This window comes from Enoplosus armatus, chromosome 8 (assembly GCF_043641665.1).
Source record: "Enoplosus armatus isolate fEnoArm2 chromosome 8, fEnoArm2.hap1, whole genome shotgun sequence".
Classification (NCBI taxonomy): Eukaryota; Metazoa; Chordata; class Actinopteri; order Centrarchiformes; family Enoplosidae; genus Enoplosus; species Enoplosus armatus.
The window spans coordinates 7552932-7579915 of NC_092187.1; the positions used below are offsets into that span (position 1 = coordinate 7552932).

General features: G+C 40.9%; 1 protein-coding gene across 2 annotated transcripts in view; it reads left to right on the plus strand.

Moving 5' to 3' along the window:
* Positions 1–26984, plus strand: part of sema3h (sema domain, immunoglobulin domain (Ig), short basic domain, secreted, (semaphorin) 3H) — a 48991-nt gene that overhangs the window by 16838 nt on the left and 5169 nt on the right. For both annotated transcript variants that reach the window (XM_070909961.1, XM_070909960.1), the window contains 9 exons: positions 3323–3477; positions 7474–7536; positions 8313–8432; positions 9627–9720; positions 10634–10753; positions 11401–11546; positions 12217–12331; positions 22391–22460; positions 26625–26769. In XM_070909961.1, coding sequence (XP_070766062.1) covers positions 3323–3477; positions 7474–7536; positions 8313–8432; positions 9627–9720; positions 10634–10753; positions 11401–11546; positions 12217–12331; positions 22391–22460; positions 26625–26769 — 1028 coding nt within the window. The remainder of the gene's footprint in view (positions 1–3322; positions 3478–7473; positions 7537–8312; positions 8433–9626; positions 9721–10633; positions 10754–11400; positions 11547–12216; positions 12332–22390; positions 22461–26624; positions 26770–26984) is intronic.

The window sequence follows — 26984 nt, forward strand, 5'->3', positions numbered from 1 at the left end:
TGTTGTGGTTCTTCTCATAGCTGTCTCCAGCATCTGTCTTTCTTTCTTTTTTTTCCTCTCTGTCATTCGTTCTACTCCTCTTCTCCTAGTTGCTCTGTCTTCCCTGCTCTTTCCCTCACCCATCATCCATCCAATCATATTTTTTTAACCCTGTCATCATATAATTTTCCCTCTCACTCTCATCTCGCTTTTTGCCTCTTTTTATCTGCCCTTTTCACCACTCTCCTCCTCCTCCTCAATCCACCTATCTAGCCATCATTTTTCACTTCACGTTGCCTGTAACAGCCTGTGGTCCTCTACATTTCTATGTAGAGGACTTGGGGCGGGTTTTGTGGGAGAACCCAAAGGATGTGATTTTATGTGCTTAAGCTCAATGTCCAGCTCCCCTACAGCTGCACCTACTTTGTGCCTACAGAGTGTAAATATAATTTAGTTTTCCTTTTTATTTCTTCCTTTAGTGCTACTTTTCAAATAGTTGGTTCTATTTTATTTTTTATATTCTATTCTAATTAAAATATTTGACTATCTGTTGTATACTTGTTCTGTGTGTGTAGCATGGAGGGGGCTACAACTGCATTTCACTGTGCAATGTAATCTATTTGACAAATAAAAATCCTTGAATCCTTTTTCTGTTTTCCTTCTCTTCCTCTCAGTGTTCACTCCTCAATACATTTCATTCATCTATAAGTCTCCTCATCTTTTCTTAACTCTTCTCAAACCATGTTTTTTCCTTTTTCTATGAAACCCACATGCCAACTAACATGATATGTAGCATATAAAGAGCAGAGACAGCAGAGTTTTGAAGGTGTTCAGAGTCATTCATCACTTTTGTCTTAGATCCCACATCTGCTCCAGTGAGCTGTGGTTTAGATAATTGCATAGACAATGCTGTTTGGGCAATTTTTAAGAATAAGGGGCAGCCACAGTGATGTATCAGCAAACAGATGATGGATAGATTTATTTTTGTTGCTTTGTAAATGTGGTGGGCAAAGCAGAGGTACCGTAAGACGAAACTGCTTGCGTTTGTGTTTTGTAATCCTTTGACAAATCCTACAACAGGATAGTGTTGGCTAATTAAATATCTTTTTCACTTATAAATATTTTTTCACTATATAAATCACACATGAGAATGCCTCAAATTGTCAAAACAGATCCATCAGTCCAGAAGAAGTTCAGCAGGTTTGAACTTTATCAGATTGCACTGAAATCTCATGGAGACAGATACCTCGACAGCCATGTCTGTACACGCACAAAAACAAATGAGTTAGTTTGCTATTGCAGGTTTACATTACAAAACTTGGTTGATTGAGTGCATTTCTCATACACACTTTACTTGAACATCCAGTGCCTTCTGTGTAAGTCAGTGAGGTAGAGCTGATAAGATGATGAATGATTGATTCTAACTAAAGCTGCCCATGCTGCAAGTTAACACATTTGTGATGCTGTAAGGAATACTGGCCAGATTATATTCTGTATGATTTCTGTGTCAGTTCAGATTTGGCTGCTTGAGTTTGAGAGGGGTTATCCATCACTGCAAAAGGAAGAAGCACCACATGAACGCCCACCACTTGAACAATTCAAAACTAGACATAATCTCTCAGTTAAAATAAGAGTGAACTGAGTTTGCTGCTGCAGTGAAAGATGATAAATCATTAATATCTCCTTTAAATGTTCCAGAGTGAACCAATATGTTGCGCTAAAGCTGTATTATTATCCCATATATCCTATTTCTCCTTAGGGTCTGGTTTATACACTTTTAAAAAATGTATTCTTCTGACTCTCGTCCCTTTGGTATAATTTGGTATACAGCATAGCAGAGCGGCCTGGTTGCTAAACAAGAGTATGCTGTGTGCAGTTTACTAACATTATGGGCCAAGGTTTCTGGGTTTTGAAGTTCAAACTGTTTTTTATAAGCTCTTTCTGCTTGTAACTGCTATTTAGAGCTGCCAGTGTGTTAAACCATGCCTGGTGCTGCTTTAAAGCCTATATGTTTATGCTTTTAGCTGTGAGTCGATGCCAAGTCTAATCCACTGAAGAACACTTGGCAGTTAAAATATGAAAGTTAACACAAGACAGACGGACGTGCAATGTTCTCATTGTTCTCATAGTTTACATGGTGCAATCATTCAAAAAACATTTAATCTGCATGCTCGTTATCAGAATCTCTCCTTATCATGCAGTGTGTCTGGAGATGTAGTTCAAGTGCAGTGTGTCTGTGTGTAAGTGCATGTGTCTGTGTTTGTTTATTCACAAAAGATACATTTCATTTGTTTGACCCGAATGTCGAGCGTGATAAGAGAAATGAAGCTACAAAACAAACAACTGACAATTGCGTGTGTGATAGATACTGCAGGTGTGGGAAAGTTTGTGTCTTTGTCCAGTATGTCAGTTTATCTGATTGTCTGTTGAAAAAAAAATTGTTTCATAACTGGCTTCAAAAACTCTGACCATCTGTGACTTTAACAGATGTTTGCATTGGGTGTTATGTGCCTTTTTTTTTAAATTTAATAAAAAATTTTGTACTTATTGTTGCTTATACCCATGTCTGTGTGTAAACCAACTTCCCCTTTGGGAACGTCGAAGACTCTACTCTCCCCTATGGAGCTAGAGCCAGGAGTCGGTTAGCATAATTTAACTTACCATGACCTGGAAGCAGGGGGAAACACCTAGCCAGGCTGTCGTAACTCCCGCTTAAACAACAACTTGTAATTTTTACATTTGTTTGTGTACGTTTGTGTACAGATACAATAATGATAAACCACATTTCATGGGTGAGCTTTAGAGGTGCTGAAAAGTGTAGTTTTTAACCTTGCGCAAAGTTTGGTTAGCTGTTTCCCCTGCCTCCAGTCTTTATGTTAAGCTAAGCTAATAGACTTGTAGTGCTACCTCCATAGTTAATGCACAGACACGACAGTGGTATCAGTCTTTTCATCTAACTCGGCAAGACAGCAAGTAAGCATTTTTCCAAAAACGTGAAACTGTTCCTTTGAAATACCATTAAATTAGTGGTTGGTTTGTTTGTTGTTGTTTGTTAATGTCTTTTTCAAACCTTTAAAAGATGATGACTGACATCAGTGACTGTGGTGTGAAGATTTTGACTAACTTAGTGTATGCACACTGGCAACTGAAGCGAATACGGCAGGTCATTCGTATTGCAAACTAGCCATTTTTCTTATCCCAATATGCTAATTTCATGTTCATTTCATGTTCATGTCCTCCAGATTCCCTTGCACATTTTCAAAACTGATCAAGCTGCTAGGCAATCTCCCCTTATGCAAATCCCTCATGTCACCTTTCACTTTCTTCTTCTACTCCTTGTCAGAGCTAATCCAGAATGGCCGTCTGCTGACGCTGCCCCTAGTGGCGGGAGACCTGCACTCCTTGTTGCCTGATGAAGACGGGAGGCGTTTGTACGTGGCCATGAAAGATAACCTGTTGTCTACCAGTCTGGATGACATAACGCAGAACCCACGCACGGTTAGAACTGGTGGACACACACACACACACACACACACACACACACACACACACATTCACATACCATAAACAACAGTCAAATGACAGCAGATACAGATAAGGGATGTCAGGGCTTTGATGGGACTAATTATTGATGATATGAGGAAGAGGAAGGTCACACCCCTCTGACTAATATCCCCTCTGATCGCCTATCTATCTCTAATTCCTTTCTCTTCTTGCAGTAATACACATGTGTCTTTCTCTGCTTCGTACCTTTATAAACTCTTTAAGAGTATCTTCCCCTGTCTCATCTTTCCACCTCGTTCCAACTTGGCTGCCTTTGCTACCAGCCACTCAGTTTGGTAAAACATCTTCAAAATGCCTTTTCACTAAAAAGAGGCTTGCTTTTGGCCTGACGTCCACATGTTCTTTAGTATTAGAACTTGAGGCTGATATGTACTTTGAATTATCTGTTAATCTGTTATGTGGATTCTGAAAGTGGTAAAAAGCTCCTTTGTTTGAAATGGACAAACGGATAGCGACATAATAGCTTCCAGTCAGGCCACAAATTATTTTCTTCACATTTCCCACATTCCCACGTCCACCACTTTTCACATTTACTGCCAAACTGCTCAATTGCTTCTGTGTCGGCAGGATTGAAGAGTTAATTTGCTTTTAGACAAGAACAGGGACAGATCACCTGCTTTCTCCATTTTTGAATCATCAATAAACATGGCAGCCTGTAAATTTATCTTATACTAGTTTCTTATACCAGTGAGGTTTTTCGATGAAGTGGACATTCTTTTTTTCTTTTTTTCAACATTTTAAGGACTTGATTTTCATCAAAGATATGAACTTTAATAATATGAAGCTTAAAACCCTGAGGTAGCCCCCCTGTCAACTCTGCCCTCTCTTGATTCAGCTGGTCACGTTCCCGCCCTGACACATGTCACTCATCCTAATGAGGCTAAGCTAATGTTCATGTTGCCACGCACATGACTGCACCATTGCATGTCTGCAATGGTGAGAAAATGTGTCCAACATCAGTGCAAACAATATTCATACTCGTAGGAGCCCAATCCAAGATTTGCAGCAGGAAACACAACAACTTTTAGGTGCATAGGAACATAGCATCTAGGTGGAAATGAGTTTAAACCAATCTGCTTCTTAAAAAATATGTATATAATCAACAATGTGTATTAGATATAAGTTGCAGGTTTGTTAGAGTAACAGGTTTCGTGCTGCAGCTTTAACATTATATCCAGACAGGTTGATGGTTTTCCAGCCAGTCTGGTTGAGTTCAGGGTCACAGCAAGGACAGCGACAGTGCTGCCTTTTCATAACTCTGCCCTGCCGGATCAAATCAACCAGATTTCAAACAACGATAAGAGATCGTTTTTGCACGTTACCAGACCTCTAACTTTTGCATAATATATGTCTATACCTGCATATATTGTTTTTTATTCTAATTTTCAATATTTGTGTATATATTCTGTGTGTGTAGTGTGAAGGGGGCGACAACTTGCAAGCCTGTGTTGAAAAATGACAAATAAATGAACCTTGAACCATTGAACAGCAATCAAGCCGGCCAGCCACCCACTCGGCCAGGCAGTCAGCCAACAAAAGGATAGATTGTGATTGCTCCGTGCTGGCTGTAAAGTTATATATTTGTACATACAGTATTTATAGTCTGTTTATACTGTTTCAGCTTGTGTGCAGTTTTTCCCCCCTTGTGGTGTTAAAACCACTCAAAGTGCCATAATCTCTACATTTCTGTTTATTTTTCTCTTCTATTGACATCCAGATCTTCTTATCAGTGCAGTTATTCCTACTTTTTCATGACTTTAAACCTAACACATACTGAGATGTGCAGGCTTACTGGCTTGATAAAACTGACTTTGGCATAGAGAGATGGACACGTAATCAGTTCCTCCAGTCTGTTCCACTTCAGGGCAGAGTGCCGAACGTGACGCTGTTGCCTTCAGTTGCACTTTTCTTTGATCAGGCCAAAAACCTCAAGGCGTTCCTTCTGTGTGAGTCTACAGCTGGCAACTCACATCAGGTCAAGGGTCAGCAAGGGTTTGCGTATATGTTTGTGGCTTTTTTTTTGCATATTTGGTCTTTTTTCATTCTCACTACTTCCATTTTCTTTCTTTCCTTTTCAGCACTGGTATTCTCTAGGACAGAAGGACATAAATGTTTATCATTTCTTAACATCAACTTTTCCTTGTTTGATTTGTATAATTCCCTTTTCTCCTGCCAGGACCCGCATTCTTGTATGTTGTATAAACTGTCAACCAGCACGCTCTTCACAGAGGGGTAAATTTCCATTAACCAAAGTCTTTACCTGGCGGGACTCCTTTACTGGTGGTCCGTGTTCCTGTCAGTGTGTGGTATTTGGAGATAAGGGGGAACGTGGTCTCTAATCTAATCTGATCGTCTTCGCTCCGGGCTCTGTGGGAATGACTACATCAGGCAACGATTACTGGACACGCAGAAGAAATTGCTTCCTGAAAGCACCATCATTTGTCATTAATCACTTTCGAAGAGCTGGTGTCACATTGTCTAGATTGAAGCAAATTCAGACTTTGACAGGCCAAAAAACCCAGCAGCTCAAGAGTTTCCTGTTCATGTGTCTTATTTCCCTCACTATTGATGATGAGGTGAGAGGTGAGAGTTTTCATTTGGCTGATATTTTGCCACTTCATTTTAAAGTGATGTGTAAAGTTCCTGCATTTTCTTCAGTAAACTTTGCAGTGTCACTTATCGTATGGATTCAATCTCTACTTCGTCATCGTGGTCTTGTCTCGTGGGAATGACTGACTCAGGAAAATAGATTAGTCGTATAGCTGCCATTTGGCATAAAGCCTTGACATAAAAGCAATGGAATAATCCCCTTTTTTGAAGTGTTTCTTATACACTGATTAAGACTACATGCACACAAACAATGCAGTTTCATGTCTTGCTTTGATTACATCAGTTCCATTAGGCTATTAGTCACTTTTGGACAAATGACTCCACTTTTTGTGGGTGATTTTCTTACTTTATCTACCCAGGATGAACTAATCCATTTACTTTTACACACACACACAACTGAAGCAAATGGGTCCTGATTCTAAAACCACCTGTGGATTTTATTCAGACAAAGTGACTCAGGCAGTTTAAAAAAGTGGCTAAACACTGTCTCATGCCTTCACAAAAGACTCCAATCTGTTAATGTCTCCATGTCCTCCCCTGAGCCATAACTGGAAAAACCTTCCTTGCTTGTCTCATTTTCTGCATTACAGGCCGACTGATGTCAGAAAAAGACATTTGGCATCTATGCAGGCTTCTGTGTGGGCAAACTGTCGAACCAAAACAAATTAGCCAACACTTGTTTGCTTGCTTCCTGGCCAGAGTGCTGTTCTTTTAACACAAGAGGCACAAAATCTGATTCTTTTTAGGTCCTGTCAGTTAAATAGGTGCTCTCAAATGTTGTCTTTAATCCGGGTTAAATTGCATCCTCATCATGTCAGTCTTCAATACCGCCACATAGTTTTCTGCTGTAACAAAACAACTGGCACAACTGGAAGTGGCGTAATCACACAAATAGTAATATTGACAAAATAAATCTTGTAATTATGGTTTACATTTACAAGAAGTTGTGCTTATTCAGTCAACAAGGAAATCAACTGATTGTTTTATTCAAAGTAATGACAATTGTTGCATTATTTTGCACATGTAACTCTAGCTAAAGACTCTGTAGTCACAGTCAAAACCGTAGATTTATGAGCTATCATTAGCCACCATCACTGCTGCTCTGACAGCACATCACCAGGATTTATTAAAGTCTTTCTCTTCTCCTCCTGCCTTTTTTCATCTAGATTAGTCATGTGTCGCTGACTCTCCCAGCCTCGCTTCCGCATAAAGCACCTGCCAATGTCAAAAGCTTTTTGTCGGGAATTTAGAGAGGAGCAAAAAGTTTGGAAATCTCTTTCTCTCACTCTTTGTTTTCTTTATCTCTGTCACTCTCTGTAGCTGTACTGGCCAGCCAGTCCAGACCGTGTCCAAGAATGTCTCATGGCTGGGAAGGATCCAGAGGTGATTCAACACACACTCACACCCAGATACACAAACACACTAGATTGCATAAGCAAAGCAACATGTACCACAGTAACTAATATGTGTTACCGTGAATGCAGGTAATCGATTTTTAAGTTACACAGGGAAGGAAGTATTTTTACACAGAATTCTACACAGATATGGATCAGTTGCTTACAGCTCAGGTCATATCAGCAATGTTATACAACCACACAAGAAACTGTCTAAAGACTTTTGCAACAATAAAGCAGACAGTTGCACGATAGATTACAATCTTGAGCGGAACTAAAGTTGAATGATATGATCCATTTGGGTACAAGAAACAAACAAGAGAGCTCTGATACTGGCGGTGATATCAAGATTCAGGTGAGCTGGATTTAGTCAGCCAACAAAACGACAGGTACAGAACAAAATGGATATCACCAGACTAAACAGGTAAACATAAACATATCTTGCTTTCAAGTTCAGAGTAGCCGCAGAGCTTCATGTCTTGTCTTCAAACTCTGGCTGAAGTTTGACTTGCATTTAACTTGCACAATGGATCCTAATGAGAAACATGCAGTTCATGTTTTTGATGACGTTTTTTTCAATAAAATTTAACTTGGCTCCTTTTATCATTACTTTTCCAATATTGTTACCTGGTGATAGAAATTCAACCATTAACATAAAATAACCTTCATTTTATATATGTAATAAAACAATATTACAAAATACTCCTCCATTATTTCTCACTTTGTGGTCCCTCTGTGTGTGTGTGTGTCTTTCTTTCTATCCAGTTGGAGTGTGCTAACTTCATGAGAGTTCTGCAGCCTTTTAATCAGACTCACCTGTACATTTGTGGCACTGGGGCTTTCAACCCCCGATGTGCTTTCATAGCTACCAGCGTCTTCCAACAGGTATTACTGCAAGCACACACTTCACTGTCACAATGTCTGGAAGGGGAATCACTGTACCAAAGTAACAGCCTTGTGTTTCTTCATCTTTACTTAACCTGTGAAAGATTTCATTTTAGCGCCACTTTACATTCACACATATATTCACGCTCATACCATCTGACATGACTTCAGTTCACTATCAGTGAAGAATAAGCAGCAGAATGTGCAGTTTCTTGGGCATAACATCCTTTTTCGAAATCTTGTTTTTATTCCCCCCACTTTATTAAATCCAGCAAAATGCTGTGGTAGCTCTCAATAGTCCGATATTCTAACATGTAACTGGCCTTTCCTCACCATTGCATCCAAACAGCTGTAGCTCCTTAGCTAGCTAACCAGAAAGCTAAAGTCAAGCTTTTTCAGACATAAGATCATACAATATAATATATATAAACAAACTTTAGATAAACAAATATATGAAATATGTGAAATATATATAGAACGCACTTTTTAAATGTTGAAGCGATGCTGTCCTGCCACCCTCCGTCCTGTGTTTGTGTTCTGACCCCCAGTCCCAGCCCCTATACACAGGCCTATCCGCAGCTGAAATATCACATGTGTGGTGTCTGCCCCTATGCCCATATATCTATCAGGGTTTAGCCTTTGCCATCTGTCTATAATATACACTGTACCTTTTGTCATTGAGGCGTCACTCTGGGTGCCACCAGACATCATAGATTTTTTATTTGACATTTTATGTAAAATATAATGTAAATGTAATCAGCTATCGGTGTTTGTGTGTTTGTGTGTGCATGTATGTGACGTGCCAGTTGTGTGAGTGTGGGATCAGAGACTGTGTGTGTTGGTATGTACATTCCTGCATTCGTATTTTTTGGAGGCTGCATGCCTGCCTTTCAGCAGTGTGTGTGTGTGTGTGTGTGTGTGTCAGGGAACAGCTAATCTCATGAAAGGCCGTGTGAGATCAGAGAGGTTCAGACGTGGTGCTTAGAGGAGCTGGTGGTGCTGACTGGTTTAAGACTGAAATCCCTCAACTTAGCCCGATTACCCTCAATTAACAGTTTGCGCGTGTTTGTGGCAGACTAGATCAGATGGCTGGAAAAGTATTTCTGCTCATTTGAATGAAAATGAGAGTCACAGCCTGTCTGTCTTGTTATCCCTCTCTGTCTGAGTGACGTCTGTCTCTGTTGTCTTCGCCAGTCAGAGCACCAGACTCTCTCCTACAGCCAGACAGAGTGTGGGAAGGGGAAATGTCCCTACGATCCACTCCAGAAAACGGCCTCTGCTGTCGTTGGTAAGCTGATCATCTGTTCCCTCAAATAAACCATGAATTACAATGTTATCATACGAGCAGCCACAACTTGTCTGCGAGGTTTTAGCTAGGTGTAGATGACCAGTTGTTAATCAAACAAACAACTAAGTAAAGAATATGAGTTTGTTGTTGCAGCACTGTAGGACACCCTCTACCACTACTGACTTTGTTAATCTTATGATTCATTTGCACAAAACCATCTGAACATGATTTCTACATTTTTGTTTGCAAAATGGGAGGTTTGCTGGAGGAGTGAAACGTACTTACAGCGTGTCTACACAGGAGGCGTAGCGTGAGCAGCATGTTAGCAGAGCAACAGCAGTATCTCCAGTGCTCCGTCTGTGTCTACACAAGATGCTTTCAGACACAGTATTGAGTGTAGGACCCCTGCGTTTTGGCAGTGGTCAGAGCCCAACAACCCAATCACTGTAGTCACGTGTGTTGAATGAAAGAAAATACACAGCTGGATTGATTCAAGTAGGAGTATATTTGTTCTGTCATACATATGTGAGACGACTGAGAAACACAACTGAAACGCCTCCTGTAGACATGCTGTTTGAGTTATGAGCCAAAAAATTTATGTGAATATGAATCCTTTTTCCACAGACAATTTGTAAATGCAAATTAATTTGTAAGATATTTCATGAATTAGATGACCAAAATCTATCCAAAAATGTATCATAAAAACCCCAGCCCACTTGTCACAGGAAAGGTGTAAATTAGTTACAGTATGTCTGCAACAAGAGTACCATTTTCCTTAGAAGTCATATGAAAAGTTGCTCTTCAACAGATATCTTAGGATGAACCATTGTGAGAATTTGTAGGAATAAACCAAAACATTCTGTTCAATTTTGTCTTGCCGAAGAATACCTAAACCTTTTGTTGTTTTGTGTAGATGGAGAGCTGTATGCTGGGATCACCTCAGACTTCATGAGCCGGGACTCCGCCTTCTTCCGCAGTCTCGGCAGCCGTCACGTCATCCGCACCGAGCAGTACGACTCCACCTGGCTGCAGGGTAAGTGCACCTGTATTACATATAGTTAGTATGCTACCAAGGATTTCTCTTTATTGCCTTCTTTGTAACGTGTTCATTGTCGTACATATCATGAATGGGTTAGAACTAAAACATGTGGCACACTGCTAGCTGCTAACATGCTAACAGTTCAGTTTCTACTGGCTCTCTGCAAGTAGAAAACAATTAGATCATCCAATAATGATATATTATCAGTAACATTGGAATTCTTTATCAAACAGCTGCTCCATTGAAACATTTCTATGCTGTTTCTACATCTTTTTCTCAATGGTCTCTTTTGTTTCAAGTCATTAGATTGATATAAATACATTTAACAACCATCTTTCTCTTTACTTCTTGCTTTGTAAACGGAATATTCTGGACTGAACTGGATGTCTCTTGCTCTAAATCAACATCTCTAAAACACCCGCTTGGTGTTTTATCAGGCCAGCGTGTCGACGTCTGCTGCTGATAACAACAAGATACATGTTGACTCTCACTGCTGTTTGTAAATTCAATTGTACCTCTATCATCCCTTTGCTCTATCTCTGTTCCTTGTACACTCTTACATGCATATTACGTGCATATCAGCAGAGGTGGATTGCGTTACAGTTGATATATAATTTACCTGTCTCTCTCCCTCTCCCCAGATGCCCAGTTTGTGCGGGTAGCGCCACTGTCTGAAACTGATAACCCAGAAGATGATAAGGTCTACGTGTTCTTCTCTGAGCGCGCTCAGGAGGCCGAGGGGGCTGCTGGGAAAGTGCTCTATTCCAGAGTGGCACGTGTGTGCAAGGTATGGAGTGCGTTTGTTAGAGAAAGATAGAAACCAGGTTTGTGTGTTTGTGTGCTCATGTCAGAAACCATCTGCATGTAGTTTACGTAAACATGTGCTTGGCTGAACAGGTCGAGTATGTACGTGCTGGTCAGTGTGTGTGTGTGTGTGTGTGTCTGCTCCTGCTGAGGTGTGTTTACGTAAAAAGCAACTTGGTGTGATTGGCTGTTCCTGCCGGTTTGTATAGATACGTATTTGAAGTCTGTGTATAGGGGACTGTTTATGTTTGTCGCTATCACGGTGTCTTCACTGTGTCTTCTGCTCCACTGTAATCCACTGTGAATGTTTGTACTGCATGCCTCTTTATGTGGATGTGTGTTTCACAAAATTGGGAAAATGTTTTGAAAATCAATCAGTTATCACATTTTAGAGCTGCAACGATTAATCAATCAATCAATTAAATATTTTTATAGTAGGCTTTATATTCTATATTCTTTATTTGGATACCCATTAGCTTCCACAGGGGGCTAGTCATCCTGGGGTTCATATAAAATATTTTTTGGAATAAAAATAAACCAGTGATATTTATGTTTTAGCATTCTTTGAATTTCTTTGAGGTAGGTTGTGTTTGTGAGACAATTATGAGTGATGACTGAGATTTTTGCGTCATTTTTAAAACCCTTTTGTGCAGAATGACATCGGAGGCCAGAGGAGTTTAGTCAATAAGTGGAGTACCTTCCAGAAGGCTCGTCTGGTGTGTTCAGTCCCAGGACCAGACGGCCTAGAGACGCACTTCGACCAGTTGCGTGAGTATATGACAAACACATTACATGCACAGTAAGACTAATCACATCGGACAGGCCTCAACCACGGGTCACATCAACGACTGGAGATCTGCCACTGAACGCTTCATAAGAGGCAGTGAGTTCAGATACTTATGTGTGTGTTAATGAGTGTGATACACGAAGAGTTGGAACTCAAATATTTTAAGGTGACGAAGGAGAGTTCACAGACTAAAGTAACTTAGAAGTGCCAAGCCACAGCTTCAGTGTGTGTGTATGTGTCTGAATGGCTCCACCGTTACCACGGTGATCAACAGCCCTGTCGGTCACCTTGGGTTCGTCTTCGTGCCTCAGCCTTGGTAACCATGGCAACTGGCCTCAACATTCAGTTGCTATGGGTTTATTCATTATCAAGGATTCCTGCCAGTGTCCTCCGGTTTGCTCTATGTGTGTGTGTGTGTGTGTGTGTGTGTGTGTACATGTGTGTGTGTCCTTAGGAGCAGGTCTATGTAGGCATGAGTCTTTGATGTGTATTTTGAACGAATTAGGATGTTGGTCTCTGTTCGCTCTCTGTTGTTTGTCAATCTGAACTGGTATCTGCCATGCGCTATGAGGTACTCTGGTTTTTCTGCATTCAACTGTGCACCAGTGTTGCACTCCTGGCGATTAGTATCTTCACACATATCAGTGGCGATGAACACATTGCAATAACCTGCCATCAGTGTTAGTGTCGAAAAGCCCAGCACACCCACACAGGTGTCTTCAGTTGCTGAGTGCTGGGAATTACGTGAGTTCACCAAACTTCCGGTACTAATAAAAAAGACATTGATCATTATTGACCAGCATTTGATTTAGCTGGCTCAGATGGAGTTATCCGCTAAATTAAAGTGCCAAGTGTGCAGATCACATGCAGCAATATCAATAATGCAACAGCTGCAAAAAAGTGCAGCCAAACTTCAGCACAGTGAGGGAGATGTAAATCAGCCACAGTCTGCACATGCCCAGGCAGTCTTGAGAAGAGGTCGAGTCAGTCAAAAGAAGTGTAAAGACATTTGCCACGCTGGACAGACACACAGAGATACCATTTTTGTGAACATATACAGTAAGTTAACACACACAGTAAATCATACACTGATTCTTTCACAGACACACATGCAACATTACAAAACATTTGAATGCACACACACACAGCTAGATTCTGAGCGGTCACACGGGTACTCGAGCCTCAGCCTGTCTGTGTACACAAGACAGTTCTGACTTGTCAGGAGCATAAACATTTCAACCCAGCATGCCTGTGGCCACTTTTTATACATCTGATAAGGGTCCATACAAATGTGTTTGTGATACACTTCAGCACACACACAGACACTCCACCCCACAGAAACACTACAAATCTCATAAACCCTTGACGGTCTGTGGGTCCTTCATACCAGCAGAGCTATGGATACCAGCTTGCTGTGTGTGTGTGTGTGTGTGTGTGTATAAAGTTATTACATTATGACATCTTTCAGAACATTTTGAGGGTGCTGAGTCGCAGAAAACATGAAGGAAATCAATCAACTGAGTTCAAATGAAACATCAAGTACCAAGCTGTGTCAGTGTGTGTTTGCAAAATATACATGTTTTGGTTCAGCTCCTGTCTTCTGTGACACTGTTGCTGTTTTTGTAAATAGTTAATTCACCTCTCTTTTTATTAACATATTTAAGTAGTGGTTGACTCACATATTTGAAGTTTTTGAATGCCCCCGCAGTCGGCTTTGTTTTGAACAGAGCATCTGGGCCCTGATGGCCACATGGAGTGACTCATGACACAGGAGCGCTTTGAGTTTATTGTTCAGTTGTTTTTGTGTCTGGAGTTGTAAAGGCTGCATTCACTTCCACCAGGCTCACCCTTAATGTGGCTGGCTCGTTGTCAATGTCACTTGCCTCATTGAACCACAATTATTCAAAAACCAAACAGTGGAGTGGAAGTGGTTCATGTTTACTGTTTTCTCTCTCGTAGGGGACAGACATTCAACCTGCTGCCCATTCAAGCTGAAATAACTCAGAGTCCAGCTCACAGGAAATGATTATCTGCTGTTTACCGCTGTTGTCCCTGTTGTGGTTGTTGCTGTTGTGGAGGTTTATGAGGCTATGAGGTTTTGGAGCTGGAGATAGACAGCCCTCTGTGGCCGGACTCAGTGTCATGACACTAGAGACATTGAGGTATTTTCAGGCATCTATTTTTGTCTGTGTGTGAGAGATTCGATGTTCCAGACATAAGACAGCAACCATATCCTTGTCACTACGTCACCCGCTAATGTTGGAAAGGAATCGAGGGAGGGAGAGGATCAAACAAGAAAGTATAGGGGAGAAAGAAAGAGTTTTTCACTGGAGCAGTCTGGGACTGTACTGAAGGAAGAGTGCTACATCTGAATAAATATGACGAATGGAGGGAAGGAAGATGAGGGCTGTCATCTTCACAACCCCTTGATATGAGGTGAAATCTGCAAAAGGACAGAAAGAAAGAATTTGGTAGATAAATCAGAAGATGGAAAAGAGGGAGCAGTGGGGATGAAGGAAGGATGGGCGAGATGAGGGTCACAGAAGGAAAGGATAACTCACCAACCAGGAGAGACAGACAGTAGCTATATTTCATAAAAATAATACAACTTTATTTATATAGCACCTTTCATACAGAGGGTGTAGCTCGAAGTGCTTTAAAATAAAATTAATATACCAGAGCATAAATAAAAACAGGCTAAATAAAACAAGTGCCAATGTGCTATAAAACCAAGCAATCAAATGAATAACAAACTAGAGACCATCTTGTGATGGGATCACACCAGCTGCGACGCAACATGTCAATGTGTTGACGTTCTGATCCATGAGCACTCAGTTGTCATTACTACATCATTACATGAGTTATGTAATGGGGGTAGTTATATAGAAATTATAAGTACAAATAAAATCTACATCTGTACAAATTGCTTTGTGCAACCAAGGCTAATTTTTTCTGTGCTAAGTCAGTGATCTCTCTTAATTTGTGTTGTTTCAAGAAAGTAACACTCATTACCAGAAGATGTCTGAAAGTAGAAAAAACAATGGAATTTTATTCTGAATGGTACATTTTTCTTTTGTTTTAAGAAGAAAAAGATTAAAAGCTGAATAAGGCATGTTCTTGTTGGTCAGTGTCAATAATGTTTGATAATGTCCACAGATTTTCAGCATCAAAGTACAAATGCACTTTGTAGCGTTCTAATGCTCAAACTATATTATTGACCCAACAGCCATGATGGATGGGAGCTGAATTCAGGGACAGCAGGTGTGACATTTCCGGTTTTATAGGCAACATTTTTTTTATCTGAAGCCACTTTTGAACTGTTTTAATCCAAAATTGAACCTTTGGTTTGATTGCATCTTCTTTGGGGCTGTTTGGCATTATTGGATAATAGAAAGAGATCAAAATGGTCAAAAAGCTTGTGAAAGGGGAGATAATATCTCACTCCATATATGAACTGAGGCTAGAACCGTTACATGTCTGGCTGAGCCACCAGGACGCCCAAGCCTGTCAGATTAATCTGACAAATGCTTTTCCACCATGCTGCTTAATTACCTCATCAACAAAACACTTTCTGTTTAAAGTGGGTATGAAAACTTGTTTTGTGATACTGAGGTAAATTAATCATGTTTTGACGCCTCCATTGAGCCTTTCTAATCCATCCAGGTTTGTGTGAAAATACTTGAATGGAAGCCCAGTTTATCAGAGGGAGAAACAGAGGAGAAAGATGGAGGAGGGAGGAGAGGAGCTGCTGGCCAGAAGAGGAGGAGGGCTCAGAAAGAGGGTGAGAGAGAAAAGATGAAGTAGGACAAGTAGGAAGAGGGTAGAGGTCCTAGCACGAGGTGTTGACCAGACAAGAGAGGAGAGGGGGAGGAGGAGGGGGTGGAGGAGGAGACGAGGAAAATAAAGGCAGAGGAAAGAAGATGAGTAGAAGCTGTTATCAATGTGTTACTGCTCTAACACTCTGGAAGGGAGAGAGAATAAATAGCTGATTAGGAAGAGGATTGGAAATAAAATTGGCTTCAGGATAGGAAAAGTAAAGAAAGTGAGAAACAAAGGAGGAAGTGGATGATGAAGAAACGATAGGGGGAGGGGTTTGTTCCTCAGGAATAAACGAAAAAGGAAAAATTAAGAGAATAATTCAGATGTGGTTGATATTTAAAGGTTATTTAAGACTTCTAAAGTGGAAATTGCCGAATTTGCCTCCACATACGCAAGCGTCTGGTACAGCCTGCCCTCTGCCACCAGTTTCCTATTCCCCTTGAGCCTGAAAGTGACACAAGGGAAGTCACATTGTCACTACATAAAGAGGAATAAGAAAGCTAATGAGTGCAGAAATATGGAAGTGGAGGCATGAATAAAAAACGTTTTGCAAGTAAGAAAGGTCCTCACTGATCATCGGCAATACTCTCCACAATGCAGAACATTAGTTTAAGTGCTGATGCCACCAAGGAGTGTGAAATAAGAATAATGGGTGCAATGGATAGACAGACGGGGAGGAGAACAACAAAACCACAGGGAAGGAACAGGGAGAAGGGATGGTGATGCTTATGTACCAGGGAATACTACAGCTCAAACAAAAGGCATTTTTTCCTCGAAGGACATGGAGGGGGTGAGTAAGGTGAAGTGAAGCTAAAAGGGCGTGAGGGCTGATGGGAGGGAGACAGGGGGGAGGAGTGGAATGGGGTTAATAGGAAAGGATGGAGCAGATAGTAATGTGGAGTGTGAGGGGAGGGAGGAGGACGGAGGAGAAAACATCAAGGAAGAGATGGAAATGTAGGGTTTCATTAGGAGATGGCAGAAGTTATAGATTTTTAAACATTTTATTTTTATGTCAAATACGAGGCTTTTTAAAAGTTATATCCTACTTAGTATACATTTTTGGTTTGGCCAAGTGCCATATTAATGCTGGCTAGCTTTTAAAGGTATAAAAAGAAGAATTTCAGATAATATTTATTTTTCTATGTGGAAAACATTCTCTAATGAACATCATACAATAGAGAGTGTCCTTTCAGAATGCTGTATAATATGTTGATTTTTATATTCATATAATTATCATTTAGATTTACTGGTTAATAACTCTGAAGAACTTGACCAATTTTATCCTGAAAAGTAAGCATTTTATGAGACAAAACGGTGTCCAGACAATGAGCTGTACCACCAAGGAGGAAATGTCCTTCATTGCCACCTTGGAAGAGAAGGCATCTTCCACATGGATATCTCAGTCTGGACATAAATGTTGAAATTGAGAGAGACATCAAGATGGGGATAACAGCAGTGGCTGTAGGGGAAAAATGTGTCACAGAGAAAAAAACTGTGGCTGAAGGAATAGGGCTAATAGCTGGAGGGGTTAAAGAAGATTGAGGGAGGGCTATTGTTGGCAAATTACTGTGAGATGGCCAGGAAGAATTAAAGACAGGGTGTGTGGTCAGAAAGATGACAAGGAGGAGGAGGAGGAGGAGGAGGAGGAGGAGGATGTTGGTTTTCATGGCTGGACAGGGAGGGTGGGTGGGAGGGAAAGAGGGAACAGCAGCGAAATGAGGAGGACATGGGTGTTCGCCTGGGGGGCTATGGCCAGACAATTAGGAGGAGGAGGAGGAGGGAAAAGATAGGGGCTGCGGCTGCAGGTCTGCGGGCTCGACAAGACTATCTTCCCTCAGGGGAAGGCAGCCTCTTTTTGTTTAGAGAAGAAGACACAAGAACAGTCCTCCTGAGAAAATAGGCCAGACAGACAGATGGACGTGGAGATCGGGGAATGGAGAGATAGTGGGAGGGAGGGATGGAGACTAGGAGGGACGGCGAAAAGTGAGAAACAAAGAGAATGAGCGACGCTCAGGGGGCTCCTGGGACATCCAGGTGCATTTGAGCGGGGGGGCACCTGACGAAAAGATAAAGAGACAGAAAGAAAAGGAGTGAAGAAGATTCAGAGGGAGACAAAGAGCAGCTCAGAACAACTGATACTGTTAGTGTAAGCTGTCTGACAGTGAAAGAGAAAGAAGATGTGGTTAAAAAGATAAGAATGGAGAAAAGAAGACATGAAGATGTTTCCTATAACTGCAACACGATTAAAATGCTGTATTTTACATATTTCATAATCCGCACTCCTCCTTCCTGCTTCATCTTAAAAAACGATCAAACGTTCACCTTGACTCACCTGGTCAGATCATTTTGCAGACAGGAACAGATTGACCTCATATTTTCTGCACTCAGTCTTTGTGATGAATGTGTGTGTGTTTTGCTTTCCCTCCCCTGTTAAGGATTAATGACATTAAAGTCGCTGAAGTTTCATAAATCAAACAGACTAGAGATGTGGAGGCGAGGTGGAACTGCGCTAAATCAGTTGCGATTTAAACTTGTCATGCAGAAAGAGTGAATTTTTGCCAAGCTGAGCTGTAAATAACTGAGACGTCTTCTTCAAAGTCTGAAAAAGAAAAATGTTGTTCTGGCTTTCAAAGTTGAACTATGTTCTTTGTGTGAAGCTGAATGCACAGTGAGCTGCTGAGAAGAGAAAGAGTCTGACTAACTTTCAAGCAGAAGGCAGAGTTTTTCCCAATAGGGTTCACCAAAGTTTGTATTAAGTTTAGGCAGTACTTTCTCAATATTGAACTGATTATATTTACTTTCACATGCTACGTGGCCTCCCTTCTACCTGCCTTAAAACACAACCCTTTGTTTCCTTTGCCAGCAAGTGATGTGCAGGTTTTTACTTGGTTTTTGGAGGATCTTTAGCCATGCTAGCGGCATGGCTCTATGGATGGCAGTGTCAGTGTGTCAACTGGTCAGTTGGTCCACTTTGTTCCAGACTGAAATATCAATATAACAACTATTGCCATGAAATATAGTATTTTGTATTTTGTCTGTTTGTCCAATACTTTGGTTTATGACCAAATACCTGAAAACCTAATGACGTTCCCATCAGCCTCAGCTGGACATTGTGTTTAGAGCTAATTAGCAAATGTTAGCATACTCAGATGCTAAACTAAGATGGTGAACATGATAAACATGATACCTGCTAAACATCAGCATTGTGAGCAGATTAGCATGCTGACATTAGCATTTAGCTCAAAGCAAGTCTGTGCCACAGTACAGCCTCACAGAGCCACTAGCATGGCTGTAAACTCTTAGTCTTGTGGTTGTTGTTTTCCAGTTTCTGAGAATTTTGATCACCTGTGTGGGTGTCTCTGTGCTGGGCACATCTGTTGCTTGTCATCCCACCTCTGCCCATGTTTGCTGGCTATCTTTACTATCAGCTATTGAACAAAGGCAAATAAGGCCCCAAAAGTAGTTCTGATCAAGCAACTTTTTGAACTTTTGGTACATTTATGCTCAATTAGTTGTTATGCACAATCATCAGCTGCTCTCTGCTTGTGTCCTTGTGTTGCTTAGGTCCCAGTTTACTGTAACAATATCTGTCTAAGCTACTTGTTTTCCTGTTTTGTGTTCTTCACCTCTGCACATGAAGTTTTATTTACCATTCTACAGCTCATACCTGTGCCCTGCAGACAAAATGCGAACTTTATCAGTTTTTGCTCCATCTGATCACGATCCGATCACACGGTAAACATGTTCCCACCAGGTTTAAAGGGAGTCTGTCTTTCATCTGTACTGAAATGGCTTCCACCAGACTGGCTGTGTGGATATAACACTCAGCTCGGCAGGTTTAGATGTAAATCTTCCAGTGGCCTTTTGACTGTCTTTGAGCTGCTTTGGATGAAAGCGTTCACCAAACAGCATATATATCATCCAAAGTAATAAAGCAAAACTGCCATAAAAGAAACGTTATGACAAGTAGGGGGGAAGAGAAAGAAGAAAAGAGAGAGGATAAAGGTTTTAACTAATGGAAGGAGTTGAAGACAGAGGGGCATTCCTTCGAAGAAGAAAGATAGCAATTATAAGAAAAGTGAACAGGAGGTGGAAAAAAAGGAGGGATGATATACAGTTTGGGTAAAATGTGGTAAGAAGTGATAGAGGACAGGAACAGAAGTAAAGAGTTGACTGTTACCGAATCTGTCACTGTGTGTGGCAGGTGTGAATGTGTGTGTGTGTGTGTGTGTGTGTGTGTGTGTGTGTGTGTGTGTGTGTGTGTGTGCGTGCGTGTGTGTGTGTGTGTGAGATGAGATGAGATTAGACTTCCTGCAGGTCTGTAGTTCTATGGAGGCCACTTGAAACAGCAGGAATGATGGGAATGTGGGAATAGTGATACGCTTTGCTGTCTCTGTCACCACAACAACATCTCGTGGGAGAGGAGAGGGAAATAAAGGCAGAGACACATAGAGCTCATCCACATCTTGTTTTGAACATCCTTTTTCAATCTTTATTGCTGCAAAGGTTGCCAAACTCTTTGTATCTCAACATCAACCTGAGTACTTTCCGGGTAAAACTTTTTCATAGAGTTTCTAAGACTTTTAAAGTTTTTTGTCCCACCGAACCCTAGGAGCCGAGTCAAATCCTATATTTATAGATTATCACAGCATGCCACGAAAAAAACAGAGGGCTCTGTTCTCTGCTGCTGTGATATGATGATAAAAACATTTCAAACTCTTATCTGAGACAAAGTGCAAAACTTTGATTTATTTTGATTTAAATAAACAGTGAAAATCAAGGCCTCGTCTGTGCTGTGACAGCAGGCAATTGAATTATACAACGATGAGCAACACAAGAAATATGGGGACCAAAATGTTGACAGCGTAATTATGAGTTGAAAATCAAACTTTTCAACGCTGTGCTTCAGTGTAGAACTCATTAGAGTTTGTCAAAGTTGGACCAGTGATGTCTGATGGGTCACACTGAGTATGAAATGTCGACCTGTGCTGCGATTATAGAGCCTCCATTTGGCCAATCAGTGGATGTGTGAGTTAGGAATACTGCACCATACCCTGTGGAGTTCTTTGTAAACAAATACATTCATCATATGTTAAATGATTCATTATTTTTGTTTGTTTATGAGTTTGTAACTTTTTGTCTCCTGCCATCTGTTTGTTTTCCTGTCAATCTGTTCATTGACATTTTCATCTATTTGCGACATGCTTCATTTCCACTGTAATTTGAGGATTTTGCAAATTACAGTGATTATCCCAAGGAGAGAAACCACAGTATGTGTATTATATGGAACAACAATTTCCTTTATTTGTTACACAAATTGTGTTTTTTATCCAAGTCTACCAAAAGTAATTATAACCTGTATAGACTTGATGGACTTGCATTGAAGCTGATGAATTACAAGATGCAAACAAAATGGGGACACGCTGACCAAAGCATTATTACATAGTGGCACTAGTGGTCAAAACCTCTGCAGGATACCTTTAATTAAACCTTTGTGTGCTGTACCTTTTATAATGTTGTAGTTACCTACAGTCCAGGGTGTTGCTATTGTGCCAAGTTAGTACATAGAGCTTTAATTTGTCAAAGATACAATGCAAAGATGCATCACCTCTTTAAAATGTGTCAGTAGATGATATATCTATATAAATAAAAACATCCCCGCTGAGACAGTCAGTGTAATTTCTCCAATAATTATAATAATAAACACTATTAAAAAATCCACAATTTCAAGTTCAGTCAAATGTTCGCCAGTGGGGTCTGAGATTTACGATTTGAAAGACAGATTGATGAAAAGGGCGAAGATAATCCACCCTCCACCTGATTGCACTGCATGACGGACCACAGTCGGTGGTGAGAAAAACGTATCATATGTTGTGATGTGCTGTGTTTGAAACAAAAGGTGAGGACTGAGGTGTGGTGTTAGTGTCTGCGACAGCAGGTGTTGTGGCAGACTCGGCGCTCTCCCACTGTGGCTGGTTATTAATGGCTACAGATTCATTACAAGCAGCCAGTCAGCCATGCTGCCAGCACGCCCGTCGCTAGTCACACAGCCAGACTGATGCCCACACGCAAACACGCATACAGTTTTCACAAACCTGTGCAACACTAATAGAATGAAGACTGTTGTGTTTTTTACTCTGGCTTAAATAACTTTTTACCTCTTTGTCTCCTTCCCCTCCTTTTCCTGATCTCTCTCTCCTTTCCTTTGTCTCTCAATCCAGAGGACATCTTTATCCTCCATGGGAAAGACAAGAAGAATCCTCTCATCTACAGCATGTTTACCACTTCAAGGTATCTACCTGTGAAAAGCGGAACACATGTTACTACTACTGTAGTAACTTCAGATTGTACTAATCTGTGCACCCTTGTGTGTTGAAAAAGCCAGTATGGTGGTGGATAGGAAGCACTGGGAGTGTCTTTAATTTCCACTGGGTGGAGAATTTTCTTTCCTACAGAGATTGCTCATGGTGAAAAAAATGCACTGAGTCATTGGTATTGATTAACAGCCCCTGCAGATGTATTTAGACACACTTGTTTTGTGCTACAGTACATTACAGAACAATAAAAAATATTCATTCCTGTGAGTGTCACGTAAAAGATAGAGTTCAGAGGAATGGAAGAGAAGCAAAGGCACTTAACCCCCAACAAAAACAAACAAAAGAGAAAAAAATAGATGTTTTGTTACTAGTTTATTTTGAAATAAAACCAAACGTTGATGGTGGGAGGTCGAAAGTCACTCTTCTTGGCAGTATGACTTTGCACTTTTGTGGCCCCAAGTGACAGCGTTAAGTACTGTAACTGTTCAAATGAAAAGTTTAAAGGAAATTTAATAGCTAAAAACCGTGGAATATATCACAGCCATAAATGAAACTACAGTTGTCAGTGGAGGTGATCATGAGGTTTTAGTTCATGTGGAGATTGCTGACCACTAACCAGACACCTGTTCAAAAATCCATGACAGAAAGGTGGAACCTTTAAGTAAATTCTAGCGCTCCATAAAATGAAAATGACATGCCATTTTCAAAAGGTTAAAGTAATGTTTTATTTACGAAATATACAAAAAGCTTTTTTAAGTTTCATAAGAAACAGGTTAATGTTATCATGTGGAGAATACATTGTATATCTCACATACTGTGAGCCATCATCAACATTCATTCAAGCTGACAAAATGGAGCTCATGTGAGACATCATCACATCAGATGAAAACATGAAGACAAATTGCAGAATACATTATACATGTTTCAGAGATCAAATCAGAACAACAACATATGCTGTACAGTTACAAACTTTATTAAAAAAATATGACAAAACATGGAAAATATGAAGCAGTACTGAAATGGGTTTGATTAGAGTCCTCAGACAATATGCTGTGTGTTAGTATCTACAAAATGGTGCTCGAATGTTGGTAAGAGAGTCATAACAGAGGGAGAGAAAAACATTTTTCTGCTCCTTCTGGGACAGAGCAATGACACAAACACATGAAACTGCACAATAGAAGGACAGACATTTAAAGACTAACAGATGGAGAGAAAAAGTCCATCACGTGTGAGGCCACGTTGCCAGATGAGCTCAACACCTTCAATGCTCGCTTTGATCTCCTCAACAAAGAGCAAGAAGAACCCTGCTGAGAGTGAATGTGAGTGAAGCTGCTGGGCCTGATAACATCCCTAGCTGTGCTCTAAGAACATGTGCCTACCAGCTAGCCGCTGTCATTACTGACATCTTTAACGTATTACTGTCACAGGAAAATGTTCCCACCTGCTTCAAGGCAGTCATCATCGTCCCTCACATCATAGACAACATCCCAGCCGGCCTGGACCTTCACCAGATTGCATTCCGAGCCAACAGATCCACAGAGGATGTTATCTCCACTGCCCTCCACTCAGCCCTCGCACATCTTGAAAACACCTACATCAGAATGACGTTTATTGATTTCAGCTCAGCATTTAACACAATCACAACCATGAAACTGGTTGGCAAGCTCAACACTCTGGCTTTGACTACCACATTCTGCAACTGGATATTGGACTTCCTCACAAACAGACCCCAGACAGTTTGGATTGGCGAACACACACCTCCTTCACTCTAGTGCTGAACACCAGAGCCCCCCAAGGCCACTCTGAGGTTGTGCAGGTGATCAGTTTTAGTTTCCTGGGAATCAGCATCACAGAGGACCTGTCATGGACATCACACATCACCTGCCTGGTAAAGAAAGCTCAGATAAGGCTGTATTTCTTAAGGAAACTTACGAAAGGCATAATTCCAAGTGCCAAGTCCTTTTAGAGAAGAGCAATAGAAAGCATCCTGACTGGAAACATTACAAATTGGCATGGGATGTGCACGGCCCAGGACCGGAGGGCTCTGCAGGGGGTGAATCCAGAACCCACCCAGAACATTATTTGTACTTATCTAATGTGCATCTGTGGGGCGAGGTGTCTGCGCAGAGCCCAAAAGATACTAAAAGACAATACCCACCCCAGCCACAGCCTGTTCACCCTGCTGCTGTCTGGCAAGCGATACGGAAGTAGCCACTGCCATACCACCAGACTACAGAGCAGCTTCTTACCTCAGACTGTGAGACTCCTCAACTCCACCTCATCCTCCGTACCATAAATAAATGACCCTCTCATAATCATTTTTTTATGAGGAACTTTTTGTTTTGCGGGTTTTGAACATTACCATACATCTTAATTTTGCAGTCCTGTATTATGTAATGACAGTAAAGCTGAACCTTGAACATTGAACCTTGAAGAACATACACTGGCTGAAAAAAAATGGGGGGGGGGGGAATAAAGTGAGGGAAGGCCAGAACAAATGAGGAGCAACAAACTAAAAAGGCTTACATTTTCTGTAAACTTACTGACGGCACCAAACGTTCTGAGAATAACCCAGTTTCTGAGGTGGACGCCAGAGCTCCACAGTAGCAGCAGAGTATGACAACTTTTGGCATGGCGGAGCAGGGAGTTGGTTTCTGGGTTTTGGAAAGTGTCTGGAATCTAAGCGGGGAACGGATAGAAATCCAAGTCATGACCCAGGGTGGGGTCCCAACCACAGAACTGCAGAGTGCAGAAAGGTCATTCCATCTGCATGGAAACTTCTCTCTGTGGTTCACTCATGATTGCACACACAGAGGCTTTTGTCCTCTGTGATGAAATCAAGGGAGTAGACTGTGGATCTGTCCTCTGTTATTTGCTGATAATCTGATAATTTCTTAATTTGATTTCCATTCATTCACTCATTCCTATTTGCCTTTACATTTATCTGTTTGTTTGGGCATTTCATCTAAGATCTCAAACATATCTGGTCAAATAATTACAAAATGTGAATTGAAATGACTCTGATTAGCAGGGTTATGGCAGGACTGTGTATGGAATAGCAGCTAATTTCTTGAACTCCTGTCCACATGTGTGGATTCACGCCCATCACACATGCTATCTCAGAGGCCAGACACCAGTAATAATATTTCTACAAACAATTAAGCCTCTTGTTGCAGTGTTAAGTTGTTTTCTGATAAATTTTCACATTAGTTAAAGGGAACGAATACATATAACTAGAAAATATATACATACTGGAGAAATAGGCATCTCAGCGTTGTTTGGTATTTTTATTCACCAGGATTACATAGTGAAAAGGAAGATTGTCCTTCAGCAGGAGATGGAAAAGGTTTTTCCCATCTGAAGTGCCATTAAACAATACACTAAAATCTAGGGCTGTACCCGACTCAGAATGTTGTCAGGCAAATCGGATTCGGCTGACAAAACACAATAAATATTCAGCGATTTGTTCTTTTGTTGACTCTTAAGAATCTCAGTCAACTGAGGGGTCTCGGACTCATGATTTGATTTGAATCTTCGACTTCCAGGAGGCAGCCCTACTAATATGACCTATGTAACCTATGTAACTAACTGTCGTCAGTGAGACCTCTAAACTCTCTGTTAAGGGGAGGAAAGAAAGCTTCCCTCTAGAAAACCAATTAGACTAAACATACAGTATGTGTCAGCCATCTGAGCTGAAGGAAACCACCATGACACATCACAGCACAGCCTTTCTATCTGTTCTGTTTCGAGCAGTTCTGCCCAACAAACCCAAATGGCATCTTTAACTCAGATTCACTTTGCCAAAATCTTAACCATGATCTGAACTACAGTGGATGGGATGTGTTGTGGTGGTGACTGATGTGCTGAAAGCAGCGCATTCATCCAAGCTGGACTTTGGTTTGGAGCACTTTCAGTGAATTGGTGCATTCAAGTTGAAAAGCCACAGTGACTCACAGCTCTTCATACAGTACATCACTTTCTTATTGAATCTACTGCTTTAAGATCGTTGCAACTCATTAAGTGAAACATCAAAAACATGCTCAGCTTATGTTTTTATCAACGCACGCTGAAGGAATAAAGGATGGTGCGATGATATGAGTCTGACAGTTCTCCTTCTTTCTTCCCTGTTTATCCTCAGTGATATCCTGAATGGTTCAGCAGTATGCGTTTACCGAATGGAGGATGTGGTTCGGGCTTTCAAGGGAAACTTCCTGCATAAGGAGGGACCTCAGTATAAGTGGGCAGAGTTCACAGGCAAGGTGCCTTACCCACGACCAGGAACTGTAAGTTGATACTCAAAACTCTCTCCTTCAGGCAACTGTTTTGGGTTACATTCACAGTTATATATTGATAGCTATACTCGGAAATTGGGACAAAGCCAGTCAATTCAACAAAATTAGGTACCTTATTTCATATGAGGATGAAAAGTTATTGATTATACCACCAAGTATTGTAAGAAAATCTCACTTTCTTATCCTCTGTTGTTCCCCTCTCTTTC